Source organism: Schistocerca serialis, chromosome 2 (assembly GCF_023864345.2).
Source record: "Schistocerca serialis cubense isolate TAMUIC-IGC-003099 chromosome 2, iqSchSeri2.2, whole genome shotgun sequence".
In the NCBI taxonomy this organism is placed as follows: Eukaryota; Metazoa; Arthropoda; class Insecta; order Orthoptera; family Acrididae; genus Schistocerca; species Schistocerca serialis.
The window spans coordinates 435,555,937-435,574,027 of record NC_064639.1 but is presented as its reverse complement, the minus strand read 5'-3'; the positions used below and the strand labels follow the sequence as shown (position 1 = coordinate 435,574,027).

Here is an 18,091-nt window from a genome sequence, read left to right as displayed (position 1 = left end):
CATCAGATGTCATTCCATTTTTCAGGCAAAAAGAGATTTGACGCAGATCTGCATATCCACAGCTGGAATCTTGAAAAGAAAAGGAGGTAAGTATATGTTTCTCTAGCCAAACCAGCTTCTCTAGCCAAATAGTCAGTCAGTTCACTCCCTGGGATGCCCACATGACTTGGGACCCAGAGAAATACAAAGCAGCAGGCAGCACGACCAAAGGGTGACGAAAGTAGCATCGGTCAATAGCCTGCAGGCTGCTCATTGAGTCTGAACAAATTAAAACACTGTGGAGGGAGGTGTCTGAGAAACAAAAACGAGGGCTTTGTGAATGGCTAGAAGCTCCGCTGTGAACACATTACATGATCCCGGCAATAAATGGTGTTCTAAGCCAGTAGGAGACATGAAAGAGTACCCCACCTTATCAACTGTCTTAGAGTCATCAGAGTAAATGATGGTGGCACCCTGCAACTCTGCAAGGATGGCACATACAAGACACTGGAAAACCATAGGAGCAACAGAGATCTTAAGACCCTGCAATAGACCATCCAAGGGGTGGAGGTATGGTAGTAAAAACATGGGGTGCATTCCAGTAAGTGGAAATGGAGATCCTGACAGAGGGAAGTGAGACATAGGCCAAATGGCAATCCCACCCCTGGCCAGGTGTCAGGAGGGAGACATCCCTCGTGGGCAAAGAGCACAGGGTACACGGGACGGTCAGGGAATTGGCGAATGGCAATTGCGTAAGAAAGAGGGGGAGGGGGGGGGGGGGGGGGAATTCCCCCCATCTGTGAGAAGACTATCAACGGGACTAGTGCAAAAGGCACCAACAGCCAGATGCACCCCACATGGTGAAAAGGGACAAGCAGTTTCAAAGTGGAAGGAGCCACTGAGCAATAAACCTCACTACCATAATCTAGTCTGGATAAGACCAGAGCACGGTATAGATGGAGAAGGGTGGTATGGTCTGCACCACAATATGTGTGGGCCAGGAGGCAGAGAGCATTAAACTTTCACATACTTGAAGTCTTTAAGTGGCGAATGTGGGGGCAGCCATGTCAGATTGTGATAAAAAAATAGGGCCCAAGAAATGGGACTGTGCTACAACTAAAAGGAGCTGTTCACCTAAATAAAGTTCTGGATCGGGGTGTGCTGTGGGTCAACGACAAAAATGCATAACCTGTGTTTTGGAGGGACAAAACTGGAAGCCATGGGAGGTGGCCCACACAGAGGCCTGTCAGATGGCACCTAGGAGCCGGTGCTCAGCAGATGCTACCGAGTGGGAGCTGCCCCACATGCAAAAATCATTGACATCGCAAGCCCATTGATGGCTATGAGGAAGAGTGTGATACTTAGCACACAACCCTGTGAGATACCATTCTCCTGAGGGGTGCTGAGTAAAGTGCCAACTCAAACCTGGAAGAGCCAGTAAGATAAAAACTCACGGATAAAAATAGGAAGGGGACCACGGAAGCCCCAGTCATGGAGGGCAACTAAAATGCGATGGTGTGAAGCCATGTTGTACGCCTTATGTAGGTCAAAGAAGACTGCGACAAGGTGCTGGTGGTTATGAAAAGCCTGTCAGATGGCCAGTTCCAATTGGAGTAAATGGTCAGTTGGAGATCATCCTGCCCAGAAGCCACAATGATGAAGGGACAAAAGACCCCAAGATTTGAGTACCCAACATAATCTGAAGCTGAGCATCCTTTTCAGCAGTTTACAAAGTACATTCGTCATGCTAATGGGGCAGTAGATGTCTAGAGACGTTAGGTTCTTCCCGGTCTTAAGGGTGGGGATAACTATACTCTCTCACCATTGTGACAGAAAAGCACCTGTGAGCCAAAAGCAGTTGAATACAGTGTTGGATCATCTGGTTGTGGACAGAATCCAGGCCTGGGGCCTTGTCTCATGAAGAGCTACAAGCCTGCAACAATTTCCATTCAGTGAGGGTTCATTATAGAGCTCAGCGTGGTGTGGATGAAACAGAGGGATGTCTGTTCAACTATGAATTTCTGCTGGAGAAAGGTAGAGTACGAAGAGGATGCTGATGGCGTTGCAAAGTGTCTTGCGAGGTGTTCAGCGAGGACCAATGGATCAGTGCACAGAGCACCTTGGAGGTTAAGACTCTGGACAGTTGACTGTCGTTGGCAGCCCAGAAGGCTATGGCACTTAGATCAATCTGCGATGAACAGACATATGTCCTCAGGGAGGAAACATAGCACTCCCAGCATTCCTTTTTACTCTGCTTAATAAGCTAACGAACCTAAGCATGGACATGCTTAAAAGCAAGGAGGTTGGTCTGTGGAGGGTGTCACTTAAATTGCTTCAGTACCCAACAGCAGTCCTGAAAAGCAACTGTGACATCCTTGGTCTGCCACGGTACCGATCAACAAGGAGGAGGACCTATGGATAAGGGGACAGCAGTGGCAGCAGCACAAAGAACAGTGGCAGAGAAGCCTTGCATGACTACATCAATGGAATTCGAGAGGGGGGTGTCAAAGTGTACAGCAGACATACATAGAGGTCAATCAGAAACGCGGTCTGCCCAATGTGAGGGCCTGTCTGCCTGGTAGCAGCAGGGGAACGATAGACTCACCGGAAAGTGGTGACAGTCACAAAGGGCACCATGGGATTACCAATGAAGGGAAGCCACGAGAGCAGGTCAGGAGATCACGAGATTGATAGCAGAGAAGGTGCCATGAGCAGCACTGAAGTGGGTAGGGGAACCATCACTGAGGAGACACAAATCGAGGTCTGTGATAAATTGGTCAATTAGGATACCTCTACCCATTGAAGTGACACTCCCCCTACAGTGGGTGGTGGTTACTGAAGTCCTCAAGTAGGAGACACAGGGGCGGGAGTTACTGAATTAAGGTAGACAGTGCAACATAAGGAAGCAGCCTACCTGGAGGGAAGTAGACATTGCAAATGGTTATTGCCCGAATCGTTTGCACTCAAACAACTATATCTTTCAAGTTGGTACATAGGGGGATCCAGTCACTAATTACATTGGAGGGAACCAATGTGCAGACCACACCAGATGCTACCTTCGGGCCAGCACGGTTCCAACAGAACGCTCAATAACTATGAAATGTTGGACAGTGGTCATCACGGAAATGAGTTTCTTGAATAACAAGACCGAACGAAGATAAGAAGGAGACAATACGTTGCATTTCCAGTATTTAATGATAGTATCCATTGCAATTCCACTGGATGATCATGTGGCGAGAGCCCAGGTTAGACAAAAAGAAGCTGAGAGGATGTCATGTCACTCACTCAGTACTCATCACCAACAAGGACGGGGTGACTTCCATAAATAAGATGAAGATGTCAGACTCAGGTTGCGAGGGGGGAGATGGCACCTCCAGGTGGACCAGCAAGGAGGGGGGGGGGGGGGCTTGTCTTGAGATTTATGTTTCTTCTCTTTCAGAGGAGAAGGAGGGCAGGACACAGTGGGAATACAGGCTGCTGCAAGATCTGGATCCGAAAGAGAGCGGGTGACCTTGTGGTGCACAGATGGTGCATCTCCTGGACCAGTGATGGTATGAGTCTTCTGGCCTGAGAGACGTCGGGGAGGTGGGTGCTGAAGAAGGGGGACACTTCTTCAGCCAGGGAGGGGTTTGCTCCCGAACGGGAGGGCATGGGAACCTCAGGCGAGGGAGCGGGCAGAGGTAGACAGTGCTAGGGTAAGGAAGAGGTAGTAGGAGGAAATGAAGTAACAGAGCCAAAAGTTGAAGATAGTAACACTGGCCGGAGTCTCTCATACTTAAGGCCAACCTCAGCATACGGCAGGTGATCCAGGGACTTGTATTCTTGGAATTTCTTTTCTCTCTTGTAAGCCAGGCAATATGAAGAGTGATGGGATTGGCAGTCAGCACAATTGACACACACACAGGGGCTTCCTTCATGGAGTGGGTGGCCCAGTTACCACACAGAGGGTCCTCTGTACAACAGAAAGAAATATGCCCAAAACACAAATACCAAAATCACTGCATAGGTGGAGGGATGTATGGCTCAACATCACATCTGTAGCACATAATCTTGAACTTCTCTGGGATGGTATCCCCCTCGAAAACCAGAATGAAGGTACCAGTATCGGTGCAGTTGTCTTTGTGACCCTTCTGTACATGTCGAACAAAATGAACGCCACGCTGTTCCAGATTAGCCCAGAGTTCCTCATCTGTTTGCAGGATGAGGTCCCTACAAAAAAATCACTCCCTGGACTATCTTCAGAGATTGGTGAGGCGTAATACACACTGGGACATTGCCAAGGCGATCACAGGCACGAAGAACTGCAGATTGGGTGGCAGAAGAAGCTTTGATCAACAGGGAGCCCGACCACATCTAAGAGACTCCACTTCACTACACTTGTCCTTGATATTCTACACAAAAAACAATGGCTTTTGGGCAGTGAATGTATCCCCATCCATCTTGGTACAGATGAGGCAGCGGGGAAAGTGTTTCATCCCAAGTCAGCGAGCCTGGGCATTCTCCCTTGGTGTAGCCAGGGAAGGGAAGGTTGCCGGGTCATACGAAGCAGCATTCAACGATCCGTCATCATTCGAAGATATGGCCATTTCAGAACGGCCAGATTTTTGCAGCTTGACATGCTTCATGCGCCAAGATTCTGCCCTGATACCACCCGCTCTGACCAGGGGCTCTCCACATGGGCGCCACCCAGCCACAGCGTGGGCCATCTGGCATGGTGGCCGTTGCCAAGATTTCCGATGCTCCAAAAAGATAAGCAAGCACTCCTTGGCATAAAAGGGGAGGGAACAGCTCAGGTGTCAGTAGCGTGATCCCTGTGTTGTGAGGGGGCTCAGCCATTTAGGTACATAACAGCCCCCACCACACGGACTGGCTACACATGCTGGTGACCTAGCAGGGTGGAAGGTGGAAGGGTGTTACAGTGGAAAAAGGAGTGGGTAAGGAGGGGGAGGGGGGGGGGGGGGAGGAATCCACACTGTAGATGTAGATGCTAGGGAGGGAGGTCTTCCCCCAATAGCTAACACTAAAAACAGGAAATTTTGAAGTGGACGTCAAATCTCAAGTGGGGACCTAAACGCCAAAAAAGGATGAAAGAATAGGCAAAAGGAACAAAATTGCAACCAATACAGGAAACCAGATGGATAGCCAGGTCCACACAAATCAGAACGCTGAGAGAGGGGAAAGGAAGGGGCAATGGGGAAGGAGTGAAGAGAGGGAGGGAGGGCAGGGTGAAAGAATGAAGAACTATTCATTCTCATGAAAACCTAGTGATTCTAGCATTCCTCCTAACTGTTTTTAATTAGATAGTGAGCCTTAGCATGCAGCCATTTAAAAGTGATGATGGTGTCTGTGAATGACAGCGAGAGCTGGCTGTGAAATCTGACCCTTATATATGCTATGCTGACAAATGTGTGGTGGAGGTCGTGGAGCAATGTAATCATGAATAGCTGTTACAATGTATTTAGTCCACCATGCAATGGGCTGGCAACAGGGGGAACCTGCGGAAAGAGGAATAGCAGTTCTTGTGATTGTGGTGATCACATCAGATACATCTGCCGCTACCTTGTTGATGTAAGAGAGAGTCAGTCGAACTTATCGATACCAGGAACAATGATGTGGCTTGTAATAAGTGCACAAACAGAAAGCAGAAAGACTTGCACTGTGCCATTGAGCCACACAATATAACATAGTTATTTGACAGGTACACAAGCAGACAGGTGGAACTGGAATCTTCCCCAGAATACGAAACAGTACCAAAAAACATTGAGGATTTTAACTACATCATCTGAGTGCATTCTGTTAAGCACATCAAGAATAATATTGATAATTGTCGCACAGATAGTACTGTCCAGGACCATGAAACAAGATATACTATATTGTGTTATAAACTGCCTAAGAAGGTTAAGTATGACGGATTAAAAAAAAAATAAATAAATAAATAATAATTAAATAGCACATGTTACGTTACACATTCTACAAAGGGTAGAATTAGGCTACTCGGGTAACAGTGAGCAGGGGTTTGGTTAAAAATGAAACACAAGTAAATAACAATGCAATTTTTCATTTAACAATACAATTCTGCTATACATTGATAAGTCTTAAATCAGAACTCTGCAATGAATAATATTTCATCCTCTTTCTGAGCTCAACTCTTCACACATTGTGGAAAGATGCCGACTATTTACTGTGCAAGCAATTAGAAACCTTTGGTACAGAAAATAAAGCCAAATGTTACTGTCACAGTCTTGAAGACTGCTAATAGCGTGTGTAGGAGCCTATAGTATGCAGTGATTGGTGTTGAGAACTGAATGAACAGTGTACCACTAGAGATTTACATTATGAGATCTGTGTTTATTAAATGTGCATTATTAGTGTTGAGCAATGAATTAACATTGTAGCACTAGCTTTTTACATTATTAAATAGTTTCCTCACGAGAACATATTAACACAACAGTGTTGTACACTACAGAAAAACCAACTGAGGTTGCACTGTCTCAAGCTAACTAGCCTTGTATTGAGGAGGATAGAGACTCTAATCCCTACCATGCTTTAGATTTCGGGGAAATGTCAACAAAGTTTCTACTATAAGGCCACAACAGGCTACCTTGCCCACTCTTGACAAGCAACACCCATAAGAATTTAATGATATATCAATGATTTTTATTTTTTTCCTTAAACTATAATAACATAATATCAATGTGCAATATCACTGCAAAAGTAATTAACAGATAAATAATAAAACTACTACTACTACTACTGCATCTACTATTATTACAACTCCCCAGGCGTACACCGAGCGAGGTGGCGCAGTGGTTAGACACTGGACTCGCATTCGGGAGGACAACGGTTCAATCCCGCGTCCGGCCATCCTGATTTAGGTTTTCCAAGATTTCCCTAAATCGCTCCAGGCAAATGCCGGGATGGTTCCTTCCAAATGGCACGTCCGACGTCCTTCCCCATCCTTCCCTCATCCGATGAGACCGATGACCTCGCTGTCTGGTCTCCTTCCCCAAAACAACCCAACCCTCCCCAGGCGTCAGATGAACATAGACTAAAGCTGCCTGCAACTGATTAAACGAATAGTAATGGGATCTCTTACGCTCACGTGTAGTAGTGAATATCAGAAAACATAGACAAATATTTATAAACGAATTTTCTGTACGACAATTAAATGAGAATGATTTGTACGTATTGCGGTACCATAAATTCTAAAGTGTTAGTCACAGCACAATAACTTAATGTAAATTTAATGACACTGATTTCAGTTATTTTCGGCACTTTACTTCTTAACTGACCTTCTCTCTTCCGATGTCCACTTTTCTTTGCCTTTCTTCATCATCCATTCTACTAGCTAAATTTACTTTCTATCGAAGATCTACACTTCGGGGGTCCTGTCATTCTAGATATACAATTAACAGCCGCCCTCATTCACTATGACATTACTCACTACTCCAGCAATCAAACGCTACACTTTTCTAAACAAACTTTCACTCGAATATACAAACACGAATGCCAAGCCTTCATCTCCTGCAAGCATCATATCCCACGTACTTCGCTGTCCGTAACCAAACTACGCACAGTGATTATTTACAAATTGCTTGCACTGATCCAAGAACTTCTCAGCAAAACTATTTTATCTGTGGAAATATGAATATCTTTGACAAGCGCGGTAATTCTGTTAAGTGTGAAGTATTGAGATGAGAGATGTGATGTAAACACAGTGAAATTGTGGTAAACGTGCTTCTTAGAGAGAATACCAGCAATGATCAAGAAAAAGAGGCCTGTTGAAGATAATGGATTTGCCAGTTGGGTCTGTTCTGAATTATTGTATTTCTTTCCATATTTCGTCATTGTGTTGTAATTACCTTGTGTAATTGTAATGAAAAGTTCGCACAGCACAAAATAATATTTCAGGGCGGATATATGGAAGCAAAAAAGTCGAAGCTTCTTGAGCAGTTCAAGGATGAATCGAAGAAGTTAAAAGGGACAACAAGCGATATATTCAGAGGTGTTTCCATATACGTTAATGGCTATACAAGTACGTACAGTCTTATCAAACCTATTACGTCCTTCCTTCCATGTGATCTTATTTGCTGGTATGTATGACACTTCTTCGTTTCTGTTTCATGAAGAATTGCCTTTGCTGCCGCAGAAAGTGCCCTTTCGGTCATGTTATTCATTTCCACATCGTGTTCCATAAATGTCACCATACCTTATGGGCTATAACATAAGTAATGTTTTACATTAACCTGCAGATACAGCCCCTTATACTAACAAGAAGCCTTGATATTACTAATCTGCTTGCAGTGACAATTTTATAAGCAGCTTATTCAGATGAAAGGCAATAGCTCTTACTATTAGATTGTTCATGTGATATTTCTGTCCAATACTACAAAAATTTTTGTAAGTCTGTAGAAATTAAAACTTGCTTTATAAGAACCTTAATGCTATCTTGAATTTACAGTGCAGTGTGCAGATATTCTGATAAATTATAAAAGTTCCCAGTAAGGTAGTCTTTTAGTTTAATTTCTGGGGCTGTCCAACTTCCTGTATGAAGATTCTAGCAGCCAGTTAATAAGTTTCAAATAAGAAAACAAGACTACATTCTGAAATGTAACACACAGGCTACATGGACATTATTTGTTGTGTAATATTAATTACGAATTTCAGAGGTCAAGTTGATTAAACAGGTATTATTAACCATAGATAGTGTAAGAAACTAAAGATATTGGCAAATGAATATAAAAATCCAAGGTATCTGCCAAGCATACTGCAAAATTTTTGGTTAACAACTTTTATTTGCTTATTTATTGATTAGCTCATGGACAGCTTTTAAGTTGCATAGGGCATCATCCACAGTTACATACATGTGAAATGTTTTACCTTTTTAAATACAAGTTGTGTTGGCCAGTACATAAGCACATAATTACCTACTTATACAAGCAAAGACACTTTTCAATTACACATAGGCTAAATTTAGTTGCACTATCCGTAATTTGTATATAAACAGCTTTAAGAATAGCAGGGATGGAAGTTGCTTGTCTACAGATAAATTCATAATCACTGTAGAGAGCTGTTTCTTTCAGCCAACTGTCTCTTATGACCTCATTGTCAACTAGATGCTTGACACTTATCTCCTCCTCCATTCAGTCAGGATTCTGTTGACTTTATCTAAGCATACTAATTTTCAATTCTCTCACCTCACTTTAATAAATGATTTTCCCGTATGCAGAAAGTTTATTTGTATTTTTATTTTATTTAGTCATCGAGGAGCAAATCTCCAAGGTCATTGAATGTGTCCGTACATGAAATTACAACATAAAAGTATAACAGATAAAAATAAAATGTTCATGAACTCAAAAAGTCAATCCATAAGTTTAAGTAAACACAATCAACAATACAACAAGAATCAGCTTACTTTTTCAAGGAACTCCTCGACAGAATAGGAGGAGTGACCCACTAGGAAACTCTTCAGTTTCGATTTGAAAGTGCGTGGATTATTGCTAAGATTTTTGAATTCAAGTGATAGCTTATTCAAAATGGATGCAGCAGTATACTGCACACCTTGCTGCACAAGAGTTAAGGAAATCTGATTCAAATGCAGGTTTGATTTCTGTCGAGTATTAACTGAGTAAAAGCTGCTTATTCTTGGAAATAAGCTAATATTGTTAACAAGAAATGACAGTAAGGAATATATATATTGAGAGGCCAATGTCAAGATACCCAGACTTGTGAACAGGGGTCGACAAGAGGTTAGTGGACTTGTCACTTAATGGCCGAACTGCCCGTTTCTGATTCAAAAATATCCTTTTAGAATGGGAAGAGTTATCCCAGAATATAACACCATATGACATAAGCCAATGAAAATAAGCCAAGTAGACTAATTTTTGTGTAGAACAATCACTCAGCAGCATTAAGTCTTTGAACAAGATCCTGAACATGGTCTTTCCACAACAGTTTACTATCTATATGAATACCTGGAAATTTGAACTGTTCAGTTTCACTAATCATATGCCCATTCTGTGAAATTAAAATGTCAGGTTTTGTTGAATTGTGTGTTAGAAACTGCAAAAACTGAGTCTTACTGTGATTTAGTGTTAGTTTATTTTCTACAAGCTTTGAACTTAGCTCATGAACTGCACTATTTGTAACCGAGCCAATATTGCACACAACAGCCTTTACTACCAATCTAGTGTCATCAGCAAACAGAAATATTTTAGAGTTATCCGTAATATGAGAGGGCATATCATTTATATAAATAAGAAAATTACCCATCCCTGGTTGCCACCCCTCCTTCCACAATGACCTCCACCTGTTCAGATTCCACCAATCCTTAGCTCTCAACAACAGTCTGCAAAACCATATCAACCATGCCCAATCCTCCTTGCAGTACCTTCTCTCCATCTGCAAAATTCTCCTGCTATGTAATCCCAAATTCCTGGAACCCATACCGAGCGAGGTGGCACAGTGGTTAGACACTGGACTTGCATTCGGGAGGACGACGGTTTAATCCCGCGTCCGGCCATCCTGATTTAGGTTTTCCGTGATTTCCCTAAATTGCTCCAGGCAAATACCGGGATAGTTCCTTTCAAAAGGCACGGCCGACTTCCTTCCCCATCCTTCCCTAATCCGATGAGACCGATGACCTCGCTGTCTGGTCTCCTTCCCCGAAACAACCAACCAACCAACCAACCAACAACCCATAACATGCATTGAAACATTTTCCCTGCAACAACTTGAGCAACATGCACAACGCCACCTCAAAAAGCCCTCCATCGTACTCACTACTGTCCACCACTTCTACAACCACCTCCAAACCTTCCCCACACCCCCTCATATCAACAAACCGTCTCGTAGACCTACTACACTTACCCCACCATCCAAAACTCCCTCCCACCACCACACAGAACCCAGAACCTAAACAGACCCACAGTTATGAACCTTTCCTCCAGAAACCTTAGTCCCACAGAAATATCAGTCCTTTCCAAAGGCCTCACCTTTTGCCCCACTCCCAAATTCAACGATGCAGGCCTAGTTAAAGACCTTCTCTCCTTCTCCTGGTCCCTACGGTGGGAAAAAATTTTTGCCACCTACCCAACCAATCAGACTCAACCAAAGACCAATATTGAACCTTGCCTAACTCAGTTCACTCCTCCATTCAACCGTGATCCACCTGCACTGCCTCCAAACCACCACCTGTTAACTTTCCAGAATTTCTTAATCTCGAACTTTGCCTCAACATCTAAAAACTGATCCCGACCTTATAATCCTACCTGCTGTCAAAGGCTCCACCACCGTTGTTTTGATCCGCAAGGATTATGTGGCAGAAGAACTCCGGCAGGTGTCAGATACTTCCACCTACAAACCATACCACAGTGATCCCATTCCAGTAATCCAGCAGGATCTCCAGTCACTACTCAAATCCTTAGGCCCATCACAGACTCTCTCCCCAGAGTCCACCTCTCTACTTACCTCTACCACCCCCCTCACTCCCACCTTCTACATGCTTCCTAAAGTCCATAAACCCAACCACCCAGGACGCCCCATTGTGACCAGTTACTGTGCCCCCACTGAGAGAATCTCTGATCTTGTAGACCAACACCTTCAACCTATTACCCCGAACCTATCCTCCTATATAAAAGATACCAACCATTTCCTCCATCGACTCTCCACAGTTCCTGTCCCTTTACCACATGGTGCCCTGCTCGTCACTATTGATGCCACCTCCCTGTACACTAACATTCCTAATGCCCATGGCCTTACTGCAATCGAAGACTAACTTTCCAGATGCCCTGTGGATTCCAAACCAACCACCTCCTTCCTAGTCCCCATGACCAACTATATCCTCACCCACAATCACTTCTCCTTTGAAGGCATTACCTACAAACAAATCTGCAGTACGGCTATGGGCACCCGCATGGCACCATCCTATGCCAACCTACTCACGGGCTATCTAGAGGAATCCTTCCGAAAAACCCAGAATACTAAACCCCTTACCTTGTTCAGATTCAGTGATGGCAACTTTGCTATCTGGATTGAAGGTGAGGACACCTTATTCACATTCCTCCAGAACCTCAACAACTTCTCCTCCATTTGCTTCACCTGGTCCTACTCAACCCAACAAGCCATCTTCGTAGATGTTGACCTTCACCTCAGAGATGGCTGCATCAGTACCTCTGTCCATATCAAACCTACTAACCACCAACACCGCCTCCACTTCGACAGCTGCCACCCATACCATACCAAGAAGTCCCTTCCGTACAGCCTAGCCACCCATGGTTGTCGCATCTGCAGTGACGAGCAGTCCCTCTCAAAATATACCGAGAGTCTTACTGATGCCTTCACGGACTGTAATTATCTTCCCATCCTTGTACAAGAACAAATTTCCCGTGCCTTATCTTTCCAGTCTCCCACCACCTCCCAAAGTCCCACAGAGCGGCTTCAGAGGAGCATTTCCCTCATAACTCAGTACAATCCAGGACTGGAGCAACTGAATTACATTTTCCGCCAGGGTTTTGATTACCTCTCGTCGTGCCCTGAAATGAGAAATGTCCTGCCCACTATCCTTCCCACCCCTCCTACAGTAGTATTCCGCTGTCCACTGAACCTTCACAATATACTCAACATCCTTACACAACCCCTGCTCCCAAACCCTTACCTCATGGCTCATACCCCTGTAATAGACGTAGATGCAAGACCTGTCCCATACATCCTCCTACCACCATCTACTCCAGTCCATTCACTAACATCACCTATCCCATCAAAGGCAGAGCTACCTGTGAAACCAGCCGTGTGATTTACAAGCTAAGCTGCAACCATTGTGCTGCATTCTATGTAGGCATGACAACCAACAAGCTGTCTGTCTGCATGAATGGCCACCGACAAACTGTAGCCAAAAAACAAGTGGACCACCCTGTTGCTGAACACGCTGCCAAACATGATATCCCTCATCTCAGTGACTGCTTCACAGCCTGTGCCATATGGATCCTTCCCACCAACACCAGCTTTTCTGAAATGCGCAGGTGGGAACTTTCCCTGCAATACTTCCTATGTTCCTGTAACCCTCCTGGCCTCAAACTTCGTTAGTCACTGTCCTCACCCATCCAGCCCCCTCCCTGTTCCCATTCCAGCACTACACAGCCGTCATTTCACTGCCACACTCAGTCTTTTAATTTCTTTTTATTTTGCTCCTTTCCACTACTTACCTCCTCCCCCTCCCTCCTCGTAACCTTCTCCCCTGCCCTCCGTCTAAACTGCAACACTTCACTGTGTGCCACCAATCCCCCATCCGGCCATCCTGATTTAGGTTTTCTGTGATTTCCCTAAATCGTTCCAGGCAAATGCCGGGATGGTTCCTTTGAAAGGACACGGCCAACTTCCTTCCCTATTCGATGAGACCGATGACCTCGCTGTCTGGTCTCCTCCCCAACAACAACCACCCAACTGTCTGCCACTCCCACCATACTATCCTTCCCCCTCCCTGCCCCATGATGTCGCACATGCAAAAAGACACAAATAATGTGGTAAATATTTAACAACAGAAACACAATGAAACTAATGGAACAAAGGCAGGAATTGTAAGGTTTTGATCAGTGACAGATTAAGTATATGACAATCCTAATGATGAAGGCACACCAAAACAAGAACTAATCCAAAAATCAAGCAAATGAAACCCTCGGGAATAAAAAAAACAACAAATAAAGAAAAAGGAAAAAAAGCTGCTACAGTATCAGAAAATTCCCTTGACCTATATTTCTCAAACAAAGTGCAGGATGTATGAATTCATGCATAACTCCACAACCCAATACCAGAAATTTCATTTGACCTGCATAGGTGAAACAGAATCCATAAAACCACACACAACTTGAAAAATTTGATATCTAACACTCCATGTAATCTCTATTGCTACATCAAATGAAGTCTGCAGAACCACAAAAACGAAAACTTCTTTCACGTAACTAATGTTGAAAACCTAACCTCATGTATGGAGGCAAAACAAACTCTGATACCTAACGATCACAAGCCAATGTAATTATCAAGAGCACAACCCAAAAAAAAAAAATCTTAAAAATTGCATTAACAATAGTTTTGATATACAAGAAACACACAGTCATTCTCACAAACAAACATAGCATACATACCACACAAATAAATAAAATCACACTTTCCTACCAAGTCAGCAGACACACAAATCTAGCGATATCAGAAATAATGTCTCATAAACACAATTTCTTGAACCACCGTCGTAGACTTTCCAAATGGCGAATCGCTCTGGACAGGATGCCATATGTTGTCCTGCTGACAATGCCACAGATACAGGTCTCTAATCTGAGATGCAGCAGCTTTGGTCAACCTCATACCCTATCCACAAACATAACACTTCACATACTCGGCAGTTAAATCCAATAACTGTGGGAATTTAACTGCGGTCAACTTATCATCCTCACTGTGGTGTGCAGGGACCTACTCATGAACTTTGTTGTCATATCCATAGCTAACAAAAAAGAAACATAAAATGAAATACCCAACCATAAAAAATGCACCGCGCTAATGATTTCAAATGTAATAACTACCCATAATTACCAACATAAAAATAACCCACTAAAAAACTTCTACAAACTCATTCAATATTATTCTCACAGAGTCTAATGATTACTAACATCACTCGCAAACAATTTAAAAACATCCCACCCTGGAATGCTACCACGTACTCCAACACACCCTCTGCAAACATAATCCATTTCAAATATGCTGTGCCACTATGTGCACAACACAACACAATTATGTCAGAGGTCAAAGCAAATGCTCAATACTGCAAACTTCCCTCTGTATGAATAAATGGATATCAAATCTTGTATTGTGTTCATCCTAATGATATTGGTGTCATAAGGGTGTGAAAAATATATTTACTCAAGACACCTAATATTTTGTTTACAATTAAGCACCTTTTGAAGAGAGTGTTGACTCATAGACCATGTACAATGGATGGCTTTCTTTCTGCCAAAGAAAAACTCGTCATGTGGCTCCAGAAGAATTACTCCACAAGATTGTATCATAGTTTAGATGTGTGTTGAAAAGGACTCAGTATGCAAGGAGCAACTATTTTCCACTAACACAAGTTTTTTGGTTTTCTAATGAGGTACAATACACAGGATAGTTGATTGCATAAGTTTTGTGTGTGAGCATTCCATTTCACTTTAGTGTCAAGGTCAATACCAGTAATTTGTCAGTTTTTCCATTATAGTCATTATCTGCAACTTTTAAGGAAAGTACTATTTTCCCAGGTTAACTCTTATTTAATGTTAATTCATTCACTTGAGACCATAAAGGTGCGTTCTCCGTCCCAAGTTCGTTCATTTGTTCCATAACGTTTGTCTTGTTATAGTATGTGATAAATGTTTCATCAGCAGACATTACTACTTTGAAAGGTAGCAAGCTACGTAGATCATTAACACAAAAAATTAACAGATGCATCTGATCACTGATTGCTGAGTTACAGCTTTTATGACATTTTATTTTTGAGTCAGTTAGAATCATTTGTGTCCTATTGCAAAAATAAGCTATTAATAACACAAGTTGTTTGTCTGTTATTCTTTAGTGCTTAAGTTTAATTACAAAAATATTGTCAGAGGCCTTTGTTAGATCAACCAGTGTGGTGCATGTAACTTGCTTTCATTCATATTCCTCCTAGATAGATAAAACAATATCCTGCGCTGCTTTTATTGTGAACTGAAAGTGGAGCAAAAAGATACTAGCAATTACAGAAGCGGATCAACAACGTGAGAGAGAGTTACATATGTGAAGGTGGTAAAACTGAACTTTTTTGTTAACTTATCTGTGGGCTTGTGTCACCTAAGTTGGCTTGTGTCACCTAAGTTTGTTCTTCATGTGAATGCCTAGGAATTTCACTCAAGGAATTCCATATAGTACTTGCTCATTGATGTCTACTACTGGTACATGTAAGCAACTGCACAATTTGAGTGTTTGTATGAATAAGTGTTTAGCTGTTAACTGAGGACCATTTGTAAGCCTGTTCCACTATTCTCCTGGATGTGTCTGATATGCCTGCGCTTGGTTCCTTTGTCTGTATATTTTTCAACAATTTGTAATAGATATCATATGTAATGGCTCACCTTGCTCCCTGGGTCTCAGGTTTGACCTGTGACATGATGATGCATTATGTGACAACGTGGCTGGGCTGTGTATTTACAGGGGGCATTTGGTATTATGTGGTGGCACTCTCTACTGTTGAATTTCCATGTTTATAAACTTGTCCACTGTATTAGGTATGTAGTGGCAAGTGCATTGTTTTGTGATTTGGATTTGTAGTAATTGTCACGGATTTGACAAAGAGATTCAACAGTCATTCAATAAATGCTGATAGGGGTGATGATAGGGCTAGCACCGTTTTTGTTTGAGGAATGATAGCTTTTTGGCTGAACTTATATTTAGTCTAGACCAAAGTATAATGCATGAAACTATACAGTCCAGAGACATTTTCAAGTCTCAAACATCTATAATGTGTATATGCAGACTGAAGCGACAAATGAAAATGTGTACAAAGGCTGAGATTCTCCCCCTGCAGGTCCAGGGGTTAGAATAGGCCTGAGGTATCCCTGCCTGTCGTAAGAGGTGACTAAAAGGAGTCTCACACTTTTTGGCCCTATAAGTTCATATCCCATTTTATGGTTTGACCTGCCACATTTCAAATTCTACAGAAGTGCAGGCCATACAGGGAAGGACACCTTATGTGGTGCACGAGTTATCCATAGTGCCCTTGGATGCAGTCCCCTGAACCTCTTTTCATGGCTTTCTGCAATTTTGATGTTTGGGTGAGGACACTTTCTGGGGTATGTCATCTTCTTCTGTTGTCTCCTGTCCTACTTTTCCCCCATGACAGTACTGGATTTCTCTGTGCCCAATATCCAGCACGGTAGCCAGCCTGTTGTGGTGGGGCCGTCACGTACCCGTTTGATGGTAGCCCCCTGACAACATAGAGGTCGCACTGCTGATGCCTGAGCTGTAAACTCCCGACATATACTGAGGAATAGATGCCTGTCTCCCTGGGGCATCAGGACTCCCAGCAATGGCCATCATGCCAGGTGGCCTTTGCTGTAGCTGGGTGGTGCCCGTGGGGAGAGTCCCTGGTCAGAGTGGGTGGCATCAGGGCGAATGACCTGCAATGAAGCAGACTAAATCATCTCTTGCTGGTGACCGTACAGTGCCAGCAGTCTAAGAAGGGCAAGATTGAATACAATGCTGACAGATACGACCTTAAATCGTTCCCTGCCTCGCTACACCATGGGAGGAACATAGGGCTACAGAAAGAAGTGAGCCATATTCGCCTCGGTATTTAGTCTGTAGCAGAATGGACGGGGACTCCTTTCTATCTATGGAGCCTCAGTTTTATGTCAAACATCTTGAGGGTAAGTCTGGGGAAGTGACAGTGCTGTCAAAGATGAGAAGCAGTGCAGTCTTGATTCAGACAGTATCCCCAGCCCAGTCCTGGGCGTTACTCACTTGCGATATTCCTGTTTCAGTCACTCCCCATAAAAGCCTCAACACGGTCTAGGTGATTATTTTACATCGCAACCTCTTCTTGCAGTCTGACAACAAGCTACACACCAATCTAGAATGGCAGGGTGTTAATTTCATCCAGCGCGTTTACAGGGGACCTAAAGACAACAGGGTTATTACTGGTGCCTTCATCTTGGTCTTTGAGGGGATTCATTGCCTGAAAAGGACAAGGTGATGGTTCACCGCTGTGACGTTAAACCATACGTCCCTCCTCCTATGCGGTGATTTAAGTGCTGGAAATTCGTGCACGTCTTCCCGCTGTGCTTCCAACGCTACATGTCAAGACTATGGATGTCCACTGCATCCAGATACTTCCTGTGCACCTCCTCCTACTTGCATCAACTGCGGAGAGCAGCACTCCCTCTGCTCGCCAGACTTCTAAAGGAGCGGTTGCCTTACCAAGAGGCTAAATGTAAATTTGAACGATTACACCCCACTCGTTTGATGTCCTTGTACACTGCAGCTACATTACCATTGTCATCACAATTACTAGTCATACCACACTCTGTACCACGAACAGTGGGTCCTCCGGGCTTCC

The 18,091-nt window shown here is 43.5% G+C and overlaps 2 protein-coding genes across 2 annotated transcripts in view; one reads left to right on the top strand and one right to left on the bottom strand.

Moving 5' to 3' along the window:
- Positions 1 to 7,546, bottom strand: part of LOC126456042 (A-kinase anchor protein 9-like) — a 499,264-nt gene extending 491,718 nt beyond the window's left edge. Inside the window, exon 1 of the mRNA XM_050091796.1 lies at positions 7,272 to 7,546. Coding sequence (XP_049947753.1) covers positions 7,272 to 7,319 — 48 coding nt within the window. The 5' untranslated portion in view covers positions 7,320 to 7,546. The remainder of the gene's footprint in view (positions 1 to 7,271) is intronic.
- A 102-nt stretch (positions 7,547 to 7,648) lies between these two features.
- Positions 7,649 to 18,091, top strand: part of LOC126457296 (DNA repair protein REV1) — a 136,838-nt gene continuing 126,395 nt past the window's right edge. The window contains exons 1-2 of the mRNA XM_050093469.1: positions 7,649 to 7,786; positions 7,891 to 8,014. Of these exons, the coding sequence (XP_049949426.1) occupies positions 7,739 to 7,786; positions 7,891 to 8,014 (172 nt within the window). The 5' untranslated portion in view covers positions 7,649 to 7,738. The remainder of the gene's footprint in view (positions 7,787 to 7,890; positions 8,015 to 18,091) is intronic.